The 15,608-nt window shown below is 35.9% G+C and overlaps 1 protein-coding gene across 3 annotated transcripts in view; it reads left to right on the top strand.

Annotated features, from left to right (window-relative positions):
- LOC121327009 (roquin-1-like) overlaps positions 1 to 15,608 on the top strand; it is a 118,367-nt gene that overhangs the window by 38,189 nt on the left and 64,570 nt on the right. For all 3 annotated transcript variants that reach the window (XM_041270749.1, XM_041270751.1, XM_041270748.1), the window contains exon 2: positions 2,439 to 2,813. In XM_041270749.1, coding sequence (XP_041126683.1) covers positions 2,583 to 2,813 — 231 coding nt within the window. In that variant the 5' untranslated portion in view covers positions 2,439 to 2,582. The remainder of the gene's footprint in view (positions 1 to 2,438; positions 2,814 to 15,608) is intronic.

Here is a 15,608-nt window from a genome sequence, read left to right as displayed (position 1 = left end):
AGTCAAATCAAGTTAGGTCTGTAGTTCTCATTTGCTGTACCTGCTAATTTGAAAGATACTTCACGTTGGCTGCCATATATTTTACAACATTGAAAGACTTCTAGTGTCATTGTCATTTTGAATTTTTTTTTTTCTTCAGTATTTCTAAATGGCTGCCATATAAAATCTGTCTTGTGGTGTACTGGGTATCGTTTTAAAAGTATTATAATAAAGATTGATTTGGGGTCTGAATTCATTGTGGTTTTGTAGCTAAAAAGTTTAAACAGTTTCCTTGGGAATGATGCTGGTATAATAGTGACCACAACCTGGAGGATACCAGGCCCTAGTAAAATCATGGATACTTTCTTTAACTACTGCGTCAAAGTTCTTCAAATACTGAAATAACCTTAGTGCATGTTATTAGTGCTGTGTGGTGTACAATTGGGATTAATTATGAATTGCAACTTTCTGTAGTGTATTTTACAGTTGGTATGAAGACAGTCTCCCTTTCTCATTTGTGTCATAATAGTCCATTGTTTAATGATCATTTGCATCATACAAGTCCATCAGGATGGTGACGTGTATCGTGATACATATCAGGACATTAGTGTACAGTTAGTTGTTTTCATTATTTTATTTGATGTATTATTTTCAGTCAGATAGTGCTAGTGAATCAGCCGAGTTGTACACCTTTGTGGCAGTCAGTAATAAGGTTATTTTTACCTGTTACTGGCAACTCTTCATTTCCGGCATTTCTTTTCTCTGTCAGCTTTCAGGGCGTTTTATCAGAATTTTCCCACCCAGTTTCAGCTTTCATTTTGAATGCTTGTGTAGTGATAACCCAACACCTGGTGTATCTCTTAACTCGTTATTTCGATAGCCTGGTGACTCAGAAACCTCTCAGGGTGGACTTTGATCAAAGGGAGGTATTTCCTGGTTCAGACTTTTAAGGACGTTCTAGTGGATTGTTAGCCTTTATGTTGTGAATTCTAGTTTACCTCAAAATTTAAATGTGACAAATAAAAATAAAAAAATGTATAAACTACATTTATTGATTAGCAATTTAAAAAATAGATATGGTTGTCATCCGTACTGAGTAAAATATGCAACATGCCACAGGCAGCTACTATAATTGGCAAACCATATTATGTTAAATTCTGTTTTAACACAAAATATCAATCACATTTTTTATATCTCAGTAAATCTTCTCAAAACATTGGAATGTGTGTATTTCTTTTTAGACTGTCAGATTATTTCCACCTTAAATGTCATTGTTATTTAAATGAAGGAACGAGGAACTCAGTTCTGGAGCTTTGATATTTCTGTGTTAAACGTGCTTCTTTATGGAGGAGATATGGCGTTTGGAGATTTGGTAACAGATGCAGGATTATCTTCGAGTTATCCTTTTGTCAAATCGTAGAACAGTAGGTACTAATTCTTCTCGGTAGTTTGTTGTGCAACGTTGTTTTTCACACTGAAACTGATCTCCACCTTTAGGGCTAGGCTTTGTTTTTTGTTGTTCAGTTTGGAGGATGAAAAACGTTTCTGTCCACCCCTGCCTAAATAACTTAAGTTGATTTGTACTGAGAATTAAAGAAACGAAAGTGACTCAGTCTAATTTTTCTATTTTTACATCTGTATCGTTGTTTTCAGCTAGTTGCTGTGCATTTACAAATGGACATTTAACAGGTTGAGGCAAGCATTTGTTTTTTCACACTTTTAAAGGATTCATTGTTAATTAGTTATGCAAGTTCTTGTTTGCGGTTTGATGTTAACCCATTAATGCACAACTAGAGAAAGCAATGCATGGAGTGTTTTATTTGATGATCACATAGATAATGATTATTTGCATATTATATTTGAGAGTGTGCATATTTTGATGCATGTTAGCATCGTTAAAAACATGTTTTTGGCTGGGTAAAAACCAAGAATCACATTTGTTATTGTCAAGTAGAACTCGGTGTAGCCAATATGCCTGGCCTGTGATGACAGTCCCGCTCTTCAGTCCATTGTTAGCTGAAGGGGAGAGTTACCAACACAAATCAAGTCACTATTTTACTGCAGATGGACTAAAATTACATTTTTGCATAGGTTTAAGTTATGTTTTATAATGATCTTGAATAATGAAATAATGTAGGGTTAATGTATTGCTTATTTATTGAAGCTAGCACATTTTATTCAATAATACTCCCCACAGAGGATTGAGAGAATCAGCAAGGGAAGTAGTGGAGAACAGCACATCCAGATTTGAAAACATGGGTCCACATACTGCCATGTGGACCTACGTTTTATTACACTGATACCTCGTTGCCTCATTGCCTCATTGCCTCATTGCCTCAGTCACTGATAAGTCTTGTTTTTTGCTTTATTTTTGTTGGAAATATTTCTACCCTTAATAGCTGTGTGTTTTAAGTGTATTTTGTTCTGATCAGTTTTTTTTTCCTCTGTTTGTTTTGCAGGTTATATTTCACACTATGTGCTGAATATCCATGATGTTTAAAAATATTTAAGAATATTAATGTTTGGAAGATTTTTTTGATTCCAGTGGAATCCTGTATTTTTTTGTTTGGTTTCTTTTTGTTTTTAAATTGTAACCTGTTACAATGCCTGTACAAGCTCCACAATGGACGGAATTCCTCTTGTGCCCGATCTGCACGCAGACTTTCGAAGAAACCATTCGCAAGCCCATCAGCTTAGGATGCGGCCACACTGTCTGCAAGATGTGCCTGAACAAACTACACCGCAAGGCATGCCCCTTCGACCAGACCACTATCAACACAGACATTGAACAGCTACCTGTCAACTCGGCCCTGCTGCAGCTCGTCGGTGGACAGGTAACGCATTGTATTTAAAGACTATGGGTTTGAGTTTAAAGTTATCCAAAAGTTAGTGTTACAAAACATCCTGCAAAATTTACAAGAAATGCATTCTGTTATCTTTGCTGTGTCCTGTGTGTCTGCATCTCAATGTTACATAACATTTTTATGACACATCCATGGGTCATAGAAATCAACTGGGCAATACATTTCTCATTCGCCAGGAGAAAAAAAAAAAATCTCAAAGGACTGCAGTGTATCAAGGTCATGCTCCTTTCTGTTGCCAGTGTTGTTGCAGGAGGGAGCATTAACTGGATACACTGTAATGTTTAGAAGAAAATATCTTTCTCCTGGCAAATGTTCCAGAGAAAGTTGAAAGAAGTAATTGTCCTATTTTATTTACTGTGATGCATCTGGACTCGATTTTAAGGCTGGTCCATTTGCCCGGGACAGTCAAAAATGCTTACAACGTACTCGGTGGTCCATAGGTGGGTCATTCTACAGAATTGTGACAAATTGAGTCCCCACCTCAAAGTAAAGTGTATTTAAATATATTAAATACAAACATGTCTTGTCAGATGCAATATACATTTATTTATTTAGCTGTTTTCATTAACATTTAGTAAATATGCATAATTGTTTTTCTGCATTATTAACATTTATGTGTGATTATTTATTCAAGTGCAGTGTCCCCACTTCTAGGTCTTCTACATTCTCATCAAAACAAATTTATTTTATGGAATCATTTTAAAACATGACTATTTTTTAAAAAAATAATGTTTTACCATTGACGCTGTGACGATGTAAATCTTACATGGACAAGTCATGACAGATTTCCTACGATGATGTGGCCGTACTTCTCAGGAATTGCGTTTCCATGTAGTTATGATTTAGGATGATGAATCTGCCTGTGACGATGCAAATTACTGCAGTCATAGTGATTTAGGGGCGGGGATATTTAAATGTTCCTGTCTGCATACTAATCAGGGAAAGAATGACTTAACATCGTTAGGAGAGCTTGCAAGCGTTTATGAAGATAAAAACATTTAAGAAGATACAGGTTGTTGCGCACATTTTGAATTACGCCATGCATTAGCTACTTGTTTGTCTGGTTACCTTTCCAATGCGCACGTGCGCACACACACACAATTCTATAAAATATAATTTATACACGTTTTACTACTAAGAATTTATGTTTGTGCGTTTGTGGAACATCTAAAAGTTAGATTTCATTAGAACACTAGAACTACCTTTTACAATACATTTTACAGTTACATTTACAGTTTTTATTTTGAAAATAACCTACAATATTCAAATATATATATATATATATATATATATATATATATATATATATATATATATATATATATATATATATATATATAGTGTGCCTTGCAAAAGTATTCACACCCCTGACCAATTCTCTCATATTGCTGAATTACAAATGGTACATTGAAATTTTGTTCTGTTTCGATATTTTATTTTAAAACACTTAAACTCAAAATCAGTTATTGTAAGGTGACATTGGTTTTATGTTGGGAAATATTTTTAAGAAAAAATAAAAAACTGAAATATCTTGCTTGCATAAGTATTCAACCACCACACATTAATATTTGGTAGAGCCACCTTTCGCTGCAATAACAGCTTTAAGTCTTTTGGGGTAAGTATGTACCAGCTTTGCACAGTGTCGGAGTGATTTTGGCCCATTCTTCTTGGCAGATTTGCTCCAGGTTGTTCAGGTTGGTTGGACGACGCTTGTGGACCGCAATTTTCAAATAGTGCCAAAGATTCTCAATGGGATTGAGATCAGGGCTTCGACTGGGCCACTGTAGGACATTCACCTTTTTGTTCTTGAGCCACTCCAATGTTGCTTTGGCCTTGTGCTGTCGATCATTGTCCTATGAAAGGTGAATTTCCTCCCAAGCTTCAGTTTTTTAGCAGACTGAAGCAGATTCTCTTGCAGTATTTTCCTGTATTTTGCTCCATCCATTCTTCCTTCAGTTGTAACAAGATGCCCAGTCCCTGCTGATGAGAAGCATCCCCACAGCATGATGTTGCCACCACCATACTTCACTGTAGGGGTGGTATGTCCTGAGGCATGGGCAGTGTTAGGTTTGCGCCACACTTAGCTGTTTGAGTTTTGGCCAAAAAGCTCTATCTTGGTCTCACCTGACCACAAAACCTTTTCCCACATCGCAGCTGGATCACTCTCACTCTTTCTGGCAAAATCCAGACGTACTTTCAGATGGTATTTTTTGAGTAATGGCTTCTTTCTTGCCACCCTCCCATACAGGCCAGTGTTATGTAGAGCTCTTGATATGGTTGATTGGTGCACCATTACTCCACTCCCAGCCACTGAACTCTGTAACTCCTTCAAAGTGATTATTGATTATTACTGTGCTCACTGGGATATCCAAACACTTGGATATTATTTTGTACCCTTTCCCTAATCTATGAATTTGTATTACTTTATCTCTAACTTCTGTAGAATGTTCTTTGCTCATCATTTTCCTTCAGATTCACAGCCTTACCAATGATCCTTCAACAGTGGGGTTTTTATCCAGAAAATGTGACAGCAACTTTAATGGTTCACAGGTGGAGGCAATGGTAAGGTAATTGTGTCCTCGTTAGGGCAATTTCTTTCATTGATGCAAACTGGGAGCTTCCACAGCACAGGGGTTGAATACTTATGCAAGCAAGATATTTCAGTTTTTTATTTTTCTTAAATATTTCCCAACATAAAACCAATGTCACCTTACAATAATTGATTCTGAGTTTCAGTGTTTAAAAATAAAATATCAAACAGAATGAAATTTCAATGTACCATTTGTAATTTGGTAATATGAGAGAATTGGTCAGGGGTCTGAATACTTTTGCATGGCACTGTATGTGTATAATGTGTGTGTGTATATATATATATATATATATATATATATATATATATATATATATATATATATATATATATATATAACAACTCTGGAAAGGTTTGGTGTGTTTGTCACTTCTCCGGACCTTTCACACTGTCCTCTAGCACAAAAGAAAGTCAAACTTCCAGGAATGCAAGTTAAACAGGATGGTACCTGTGTGTTTATTATTTACAATACTTCAAAAACACCCAAAATAAACAAACAAAAGCCTAACTCCTTAATAGAGTACTAACTATAACAGAAAGATTCCCTAACTAACAGTCTGGGCAGCTAAGCTGCTTACCGGCTCCAAATACCAAGACTCTTTTCCAGCTCACTCTCCAACTCTCCTCAACCAACAGGTTGACCCTGCCCTTTTTAAAAGGCTCCCAGTTGTTTAACTGATGGTAGCTGTTCAATCAATTACACAATCACCTTGTCCAATTATGCCATCTAACATGGCCTCCTGGGAATTGAAGTCCTGCTGCGCCAGATCGGCAGGACTACATTTCCATAATGGGTACAGACTGTGCATAATCCGTGGCCCAGAATATCGGCCCTTGACCACAATGCCCCACACTTCATTACAATATATATATATATATATATATATATATATATATATATATATATATATATATATATATATATATATATATATACACACACACACACACACACACACACACACACACACACATATACATACAAGCCTGCTGTTATCTCTACTGCCCATTAATTCCTTTGTTTTGTGGAAGGTATGAAAGATTTCATCTTTATCTCGATCACAAAACTGCAGCCAGGCTGCATCAGCTCAACCTGGATTATATGCTGCGAGTGACACGCAAGATAAATCATGTTACTTTCGTTTTAGATTAAAACAAATTCTTGTTTTTACAGTTTTGTATGTGCATATACCTGTTTACACACTAGTTGCTTTTGAAATGTTTATTTTAGTATAGTGTTTCATTTTTTTTTTTTTTTTTTTTTTAGTAGTGCTTTATGTGTGGTAAATTAGAAAATAAACCCCTTTGTGTAATTGTTCATTTAAATCCGGCATTTCGGCTTGTACAGATGTTTGATATGATGTGGTTGAATAGTTTGTCTTTCATTTTAATATTGAGGGTGTTTAAAATGCACCAGCGGTTGTAGGCATGTATAACCGCAGCGGTTCTAACATTGAAGTAGACCATACATGTACAGTTTGTGTGTGTCTGTGGGGATGTGTGTTGGGGGGTTATCTATGTTTTGTATGGCATTTCTGCTGGGGATTACATGATATTAAGTCAGAAAAACGGGATCTTGACTGCTGAAACCTCGTGGACCACAATCACGATTCCTGCTCCAGTTTTGTGAGAAAGTGATTGACCCTGCCCTTAGTCACACTGACCAAAGGACGCTCTTTTGCTGCTTTGCGTGACAATGTCAGTCAAGAATGTAGAGTTGATTTTTTCATATGCATGTAAACCCAGCCATAGTTAGGCTTGCTATATTAGATTTTTTTTTTGCCAAATCGATGATTAATGTAAAACCTTTTTTTTTTTATTTTATATTTTTCAATTGAAGCAGAGAATGGGTGAGATCGACCTTTATGCTTAAAACACCAGACTTTTTATGCCATTGAGAAACGTCTCATTTAGCAAAACCCCTTTATGATATTCAACATGCAACAAAACCATGGTTACCAGCATTCTAGTTGAAATAATGTTCGGTCACAGCAGAGCTGCCTTGTATAGATAAAGATCCTACACTAATAAAAATAAATAAAAAAAATGGTCTCAAATAAGTCATAGAAAACTCAGCATATAAAAGTATATTACACAGACTTATAGCATAGATTTACAAGTAAAAATAATATGCACAGAACACAACTTTAGATAGCTGAACAGAACTAACTTGAACTTATTGTCCAGAGTCCAAACTAGTAACTGTCACAGTATATACCTATAGCAAAAGCCTACCTACACCTTAACCCACTAATTTCAAAATAGCCGCTTTGAATGACAAGCGCTATAGCTGGCTAATGAAAGTGCACAGGCAGTGCAGGTTTGATGATTGACAGTCATTTAAACAAATGAGAGCATTCTAGCACTGCTTCAGTCAATGAGCTCTGTCAGAACAGGATGAAATGACTGACGGTGGAACTACCGAGTTGACTGACAGCGATTCCTAGTCTTTCATAGCCTAATGGAGACGGGACAGCCAGCAAGTATTAAAACTACACAAACTAGAGATGACAGAGAGTGATTTTACCGTTTATTGTATATACATTTATTTCAGTCAAACTCATATTTTTGGGGAATTCGACATTTAATGAGCTTTACCGATTTAAAATCATAAAGTAGCAAGCCTAATCATAGTATAATGTTGAACTAGTATTTTAAAATATTTTTCTATTTTTGAATAAAAAGACATTGAAAACTTGTCAATGTCATTACCGTAACAGACAGTGTATTGCCCCGCAGTGAAAATATGCCTTAGGCCACCCCTTTGAGCATGTGTTCATGTAAAGAGATCATATCTTTTCCAACATGGCCACATGGTGAGTAGATCAGTTTCAAACATTTCTTTTATATAATAATAAAAAAAATCACTTTGTGTCTGAAGATCATTGATTATGTTATGTTTCTGCTATGATGAAATGTTTTATAAAACAAATGATTATAGGTTAGAATTATTTAATGATTTATATGTTCAGAGTCAGAATGATCAGAATGTGTAAGCCTGGATGGATCCGTTTGGTCGGTCCAGGTGGAGTGGGGGGGTATGGGGGGGATCCGAGCGCTGAACGTCTGGAGGAACAGAGCAATCAGAATTCTAGTGAGAGATAGCTAGTGAGATTTGGCCTATGAGAGACTAAAGCCTGGGAGTGACGTGAGAGAAAGCGAAAGTGGGGGCCCGTGGGTGAAGGAAGTTAGGCTCTTTTTATTGTGGTGTGGTCTTGGCCCAAACAGGGACAGTGTTATTTTGATTACTAAATTGATTATTAATTGCAGCTGGCAATGCTGTCCATCTTCTGCTTTATCATGAAGGCACAGGTCATTAAAATATTTTTTGGTACATATTCCCTTGTAAGATGGCCTTGTGATTGAAATATTTGCCTATTATTAATAATTAATATATAATATAAATATTTTACTGTGTTTAACAATGCCAAGATATTTAGTCAGTAAGGGGGTTATGTAAAGCTACATCCACACTGGACGCGAGCTACACGAGCAAAGTCGCTGAATGTCAATGCATACCAGACACGATCCAAGAGACTGGCAATAAATACATGACCCTGCCTGTCCATTTCTATTGGACACACTAGAGATGGGTTGTCCCATTACAAAACAGGTCTTGTTTTGATAAAAGGTTACCACCCTGAACTCGTAAAATAAAGGTTGGACTTTTAAAATCTATAGATCAGAGTTATTGAATATCCCTATATATCCAACAGTTTTATTGTTATTATATATTAGTTGTAATTGTACAGTTTTTTTTTTCATGGTACCAGTAGTAGTAGAAGTCTGATTTGAAGCCCGGTACATCAACAACTGTCAAGACAGCTGGACAATAGTAGTATAGTTGAACTGATATTTTCATCAAAATAATTGTATTGTTATACATTTATACTGTATATACAACTTACTGCAATCTCAATTGTGTTTCTTCACAAATTCCTTCATTGATCCTTTGTATTAACTTCAAGTATTTTAAAGTGCAATTATTATTATTATTATTATTATTATTATTATTATTATGTTATTATGCAGAAGTCACCACTTACCTTGTATTACTACCGATGCTGTTCTGCAAATCTATTTTTCTACTTTATCGTAAACGTTGTTGAAGACTGTGATGCATCAGATCATGGGTGAGTCTTTGAGCTCTCTGACTTTTCTTATGAATAATTATACACAGAACAAGGTCATGTGCCGTGGCAAGACTTATTTAGTTTTTTCTTTTAAAACAGTCCGGTGAACAGGTATGGCTCATAATCTTAAACTATGAGCTTGGTAATATTGGGATGTATACAATGTGTAGAATAGTAAGACCTCGATAGTATTTTTGTTTGTTTTGGTGAATCCCCACAAAACTTCACTTTATGTGTATGTAAAGACATTCTTGTCACTGATTTGTGCCACTGAACAATTTAGTGAACACAATATTTACATAAAAACAAACAAACAAACCAAAAAAATGGCCACAGCTTAAAATTAGGTCACATGTTGAAGTTGTGTGAATGCTGGACCTTTTTTGTGTCATTTTAAATGCTGGATATATAGACTGGTTGTATGGTCCGGTTTATTCTTGCTTATTAATAAACCTATTTTTATGCAACTTACATAATTGGAAAGAAAATGTCTCGGTGCTGCTAAGTGCACCACCTGCAAGTCATGACTACTGTGTAGCAATTCACTTGCTCCATAAAGTGGTGTAAGTTTCACCCACCTGTCCCATTTATTAGGGTCAGTTCTCATAGTTCCTTGCTGTCACCCTCTGTTCATCCTCTCCCCCCATTGGCTGACTCTTGGAAGCCAGTACCGGTATTAAAGCTGGCTGTCTAGGCCAGGAGGGACTCTCTTTTCTCGTGAGGAATCCATTTTACAAATAACAGCATATTACTTAATTACAGTGTAACTTTAACTTTATTTTAGATAAATACTGGTGCATCCGTTTACTCTTTTGTTAATCTTGTACTTGTCTAAACCTTTCTTTTTTGTTTACACTGTTACTTGTTTAAGTTTAGTTGCTGTTCAAGGTCTGTTTAGGGTTTGTTTATGTTAGTGTGTTCAGTCACCATTTTGTTTCTGATTCTCCTGATATTTTCCAAATGGCTGTTCACCACTCAACCCTGTACTACTCAACAGACTCACCATTTTCTACGATCTCTATTTAATCAATCTTCATCCATCATCATCACTACAGGACTCTATTTGGGACTTCATTATTTGTTGGTGAGATTGTTCCTTGGTTTTTTTCTACATTACTTTGATACTTTGGTTCCTGTAATTTTGGTTTTGTTCTTTTGTTACTTTGGATTACATGTGCATTGCTGCACTGGACTGGTTAGGCCTAAATTTCGTTTATCATCTATTGCCATCAAGACTGTCTATGTAATTGTTTTCCCCATAAACTTATTCATTCACCTTTGTCTTTTTGGCCTGACAGTGTGTTGGTTTTGTATTGGTGTGGTGTTTGTGTGTGTGGGTTTATTGGAGGCCCACCAGACACCACATTCATTTCGCTTTAGTGTTAGTTTGTTTGGATGTTTGTTTAGTTCACGTAACTTTCTTACTAACCTGTACCTTCCACTAAATGTTCTCTGCAATACGTTGTTGTCCTTATATTTCATTTATTACATTATAGTTCACAACAATAAACCGTTTGTTCGTGAAATTGACACCTCTAACGTCCCTGCTTTTGCTGTCTGTCACTTTTGCTGACTTACTTAGTTATAGATATTGGCCAGTAGTATCTTCTTAGGGATGACAGTACAACTGCTTCTCAGTTGTGCAGTCATCGTTACAACTGGTACTATGTAGAATGGTTAACTTGTTTTGAGGCGTGTGTTTGACGTGTGTCAAGGGTCTTAACCTTGCTTCCGATTGGTCAGTTTCATTCCAGTCGCACGATGAAAAAATAAATAGAAACAGGATCTATATTAGCGATACGCAATGTTCTCGGAGCGACGTCGCTCGCTGCTGGTGTGGACACTCCCATTTCACTGCAGTGACTTCTAAATTATTTGCTCGCGTCCACTGTGGATGCAGCTTAAGTTGAAATGATCAATAAAGGCCTCAACCCCATCAAATCCAACAGGGTAGAAATACACATAATAAAGTGACCGGGTAGTGCAGAGCCTAATGCTTTACTGTATTTACACTTTATAAAGGCCTCTACACACCGGACGCGATGCGACAAATTAATGTGTCGTACGACACACCGCACCACAACAACAACAATTTTTTTTTTTTTCGTGTGCCAAGATGACTTTGCTGCCCTTCCTCTGACATTTATTTTGATTGTTTTGATTTTCGTGCACCACAAATCTCATACAGCGCCTACTGCTCACTGCACTCCTACCTCAACTCACTACTGGGCTGTAAGTCAGGGTTTGTACGCTAGTCTGGAAAAAGTATGGAAAAATGCCAAACTGATTTCCAGGGCTTGAAAATGCTTCAAAAACCATGTAGCAGTCATGAAAATCTTGAAAGTCCGGAATTTTACTAGTATCAGAGGAGAATGAAAATAATTCTGCGATTTTATTTTTTTATTATTCATAATAATTGATCTCGAAAGCGGGTCAGCAGCTCTAGCGGCAGCTGTCTAGTCAATTTACTAGTAGCAACTGTATTACTTGCGACCAGGTCACGCAAGGATTGCTCCGTGTAACACCCCTGACAACGTCCTGACAACTCAAGTAATCCTATCCAGTCAGCGCACTGGCATATGTCACATGACTCTGTCTGCTCTAGTGAAACGAAGGGTAAAATGGACACTACAACAGCCAAAATACATAAATTTATATTGAAGGCTATGATTTTTTAAACAAAGTTACAAACTACTGTACTTGGTGCCCCAAGATACATTTTGTTATTTTGTTGTTACCTTTATTAAATCGTTAATATTATTTCCCAACCAAGGAAAAAAAAAAAAAATGAATACAAAACAATAGTTATTAGCACTGAAAAAAAGAAAACTCTTTCTGTAGCCTCAATGGTGTGTATAAACGTAGCAGGTTAACATGGCTTTTTCATTTCTTTAATGTGATTAATAAAATATACCGATAATCTACCGTGAGTCACTGTACAGCTTTCTTGCATCAAATGGTGAAAAAAAACAAAACAAAACCTCTTATAAACAATGAGACATAAGTTGTCAAACTAAGGTAGAATTCTTCTTCTATTTCTTATTTTATTAGCTTTTTAAGAGTGTGTAGCGACTTTTCAAACAGAAAAGCTAAATAACTGGACATCTACCAATCAACCTGTTGGTCAACGTCAAAGTAAACCAGGGATCGCAAGAAGTTGGATATCTACACCATTTATACTGAACAATTTATTTATGTTTTAAAACAGCACATTGCACCAGAACCAAAATAATAATAATAAAAAAATAATTACTGTTGTTTGAACTTGCAAGATGATGTCCTTGAAGACACACGGCCTTAGCCTGCTGCGCCACTGCGCTGTTGTTGAAGTGTTTTAATTTAGAAGTTACATCCATGCCTGACCAGCTTTCACTGAAAACCTGAAGTTCTACTCGATTTCTAGAAATGCTGTATTTCCTGTTTGAAAGTGAGAGTGGCATGTAGCTTCCTTGTCTAAGTCTCTGGTAAATTGTAGTTCATTGTTTAATTAAAAATAAAGGAATAATTTATTAGGTAGAAATAAATAAATGATTTAAATACCAATTCAACAAAAACTTTCAGGAAGTATTGTATGGTCCCTCGGGTCATAGAGATAAATGTGTGAAAATGTGTTCTAAGCACAATACATAAGAATAAAAAAAAAAAAAAAAAAAAAAACTGAAAAAAAACTGAAATATCCTGTAGTACCTTGTTTAATTAAAAATAAAGGAATAATTTATTAGGTAGAAATAATTCATTTTTAAAAAATGCATAGATGAATAAATATATTTAGAAATACATATTTTTAAATAACTAAATGTAGAAATTAATGTTTATATATAAATGTATAAATAAATTAATAAATAGCAAGCCAGAAAAATATGTAATATTAGAACATAAGAACATAAGAAAGTTTACAAACGAGAGGAGGCCATTCGGCCCATCTTGCTCGTTTGGTTGTTAGTAGCTTATTGATCCCAAAATCTCATCAAGCAGCTTCTTGAAGGATCCCAGGGTGTCAGCTTCAACAACATTACTGGGGAGTTGATTCCAGACCCTCACAATTCTCTGTGTAAAAAAGTGTCTCCTATTTTCTGTTCTGAATGCCCCTTTTTCTAAACTCCATTTGTGACCCCTGGTCCTTGTTTCTTTTTTCAGGCTGAAAAAGTCCCTTGGGTCGACACTGTCAATACCTTTTAGAATTTTGAATGCTTGAATTAGGTCGCCACGTAGTCTTCTTTGTTCAAGACTGAACAGATTCAATTCTTTTAGCCTGTCTGCATATGACATGCCTTTTAAGCCCGGAATAATTCTGGTCGCTCTTCTTTGCACTCTTTCTAGAGCAGCAATATCTTTTTTATAGCGAGGTGACCAGAACTGCACACAATATTCAAGATGAGGTCTTACTAGTGCATTGTACAGTTTTAACATTACTTCCCTTGATTTAAATTCAACACTTTTCACAATGTATCCAAGCATCTTGTTAGCCTTTTTTATAGCTTCCCCACATTGTCTAGATGAAGACATTTCTGAGTCAACAAAAACTCCTAGGTCTTTTTCATAGATTCCTTCTCCAATTTCAATATCTCCCATATGATATTTATAATATACATTTTTATTTCCTGCGTGCAGTACCTTACACTTTTCTCTATTAAATGTCATTTACACTTTTCTCTATTAAATGTCATTTGCCATGTGTCTGCCCAGTTCTGAATCTTGTCTAGATCATTTTGAATGACCTTTGCTGCTGCAACAGTGTTTGCCACTCCTCCTACTTTTGTGTCGTCTGCAAATTTAACAAGTTTGCTTACTATACCAGAATCTAAATCATTAATGTAGATTAGGAATAGCAGAGGACCTATTACTGATCCCTGTGGTACACCGCTGGTTACCACACTCCATTCTGAGGTTTTTCCTCTAATCAGTACTTTCTGTTTTCTACATGTTAACCACTCCCTAATCCATGTACATGTGTTTCCTTGAATCCCAACTGCGTTCAGTTTGAGAATTAATCTTTTGTGCGGGACTTTGTCAAAAGCTTTCTGGAAATCTAAATAAACCATGTCATATGCTTTGCAATTATCCATTATCGATGTTGCATCCTCAAAAAAATCAAGCAAGTTAGTTAGGCACGATCTCCCTTTCCTAAAACCATGTTGACTGTCTCCCAGTACCCTGTTACCATATAGGTAATTTTCCATTTTGGATCTTATTATAGTTTCCATAAGTTTGCATATAATAGAAGTCAGGCTTACTGGTCTGTAGTTACCTGGTTCAGTTTTGTTTCCCTTTTTGTGGATCGGTATTACGTTTGCAATTTTCCAGTCTGTCGGTACCACCCCTGTGTCAAGAGACTGCTGCATGATCTTGGTTAGCGGTTTGTAAATTACTTCTTTCATTTCTTTGAGTACTACTGGGAGGATCTCATCCGGCCCAGGGGATTTGTTTATTCTAAGAGCTCCTAGTCCCTTTAACACTTCTGCCTCAGTTATGCTAAAGTTATTTAAAACTGGATAGGAACTGGATGACATGTGGGGCATGTTGTCAGTATCTTCCTTTGTAAAAACTTGTGAAAAGTAATCATTTAACATATTTGCTATTTTTTTTTCTTCCTCTACGATTTTGCCATTTGTATCTCTTAAACATTTAATCTCCTCTTTTGAATGTTCTCTTGCTGTTGTAATATTGGAAAAACATTTTGGAATTGGTTTTAGCTCCCTTAGCAATGTTCATTTCTATTTCTCTCTTGGCCTTTCTAACTTCCTTTTTGACTTGCGTTTGCAGTTCTGTGTACTCTTTCTGCGTACTTTCTTTTTGGTCCTTTTTTAATGCTCTGTAAAGTGCCTTTTTTCGCTGAATATTTTTTTTAATTGATCTATTAAACCATTTTGGCAATTTAGTTTTACATTTAGATTTGTCTACTTTAGGGATATAATTGTTTTGCGCCTCTAGTACTACATTTTTGAAGAACAACCATCCTTCTTCTGTGGGTGTTTTCTCTATTTTACTCCAATCTACTTCTGTTAGTCTCTGTTTCATACCTTCATAGTTTGCTTTTCTAAA

Source organism: Polyodon spathula, chromosome 14, assembly GCF_017654505.1.
Source record: "Polyodon spathula isolate WHYD16114869_AA chromosome 14, ASM1765450v1, whole genome shotgun sequence".
Lineage (NCBI taxonomy): Eukaryota > Metazoa > Chordata > Actinopteri > Acipenseriformes > Polyodontidae > Polyodon > Polyodon spathula.
The sequence above is the reverse complement of the archived record's forward strand: the minus strand, read 5'-3'. Positions and strand labels throughout refer to the sequence as shown.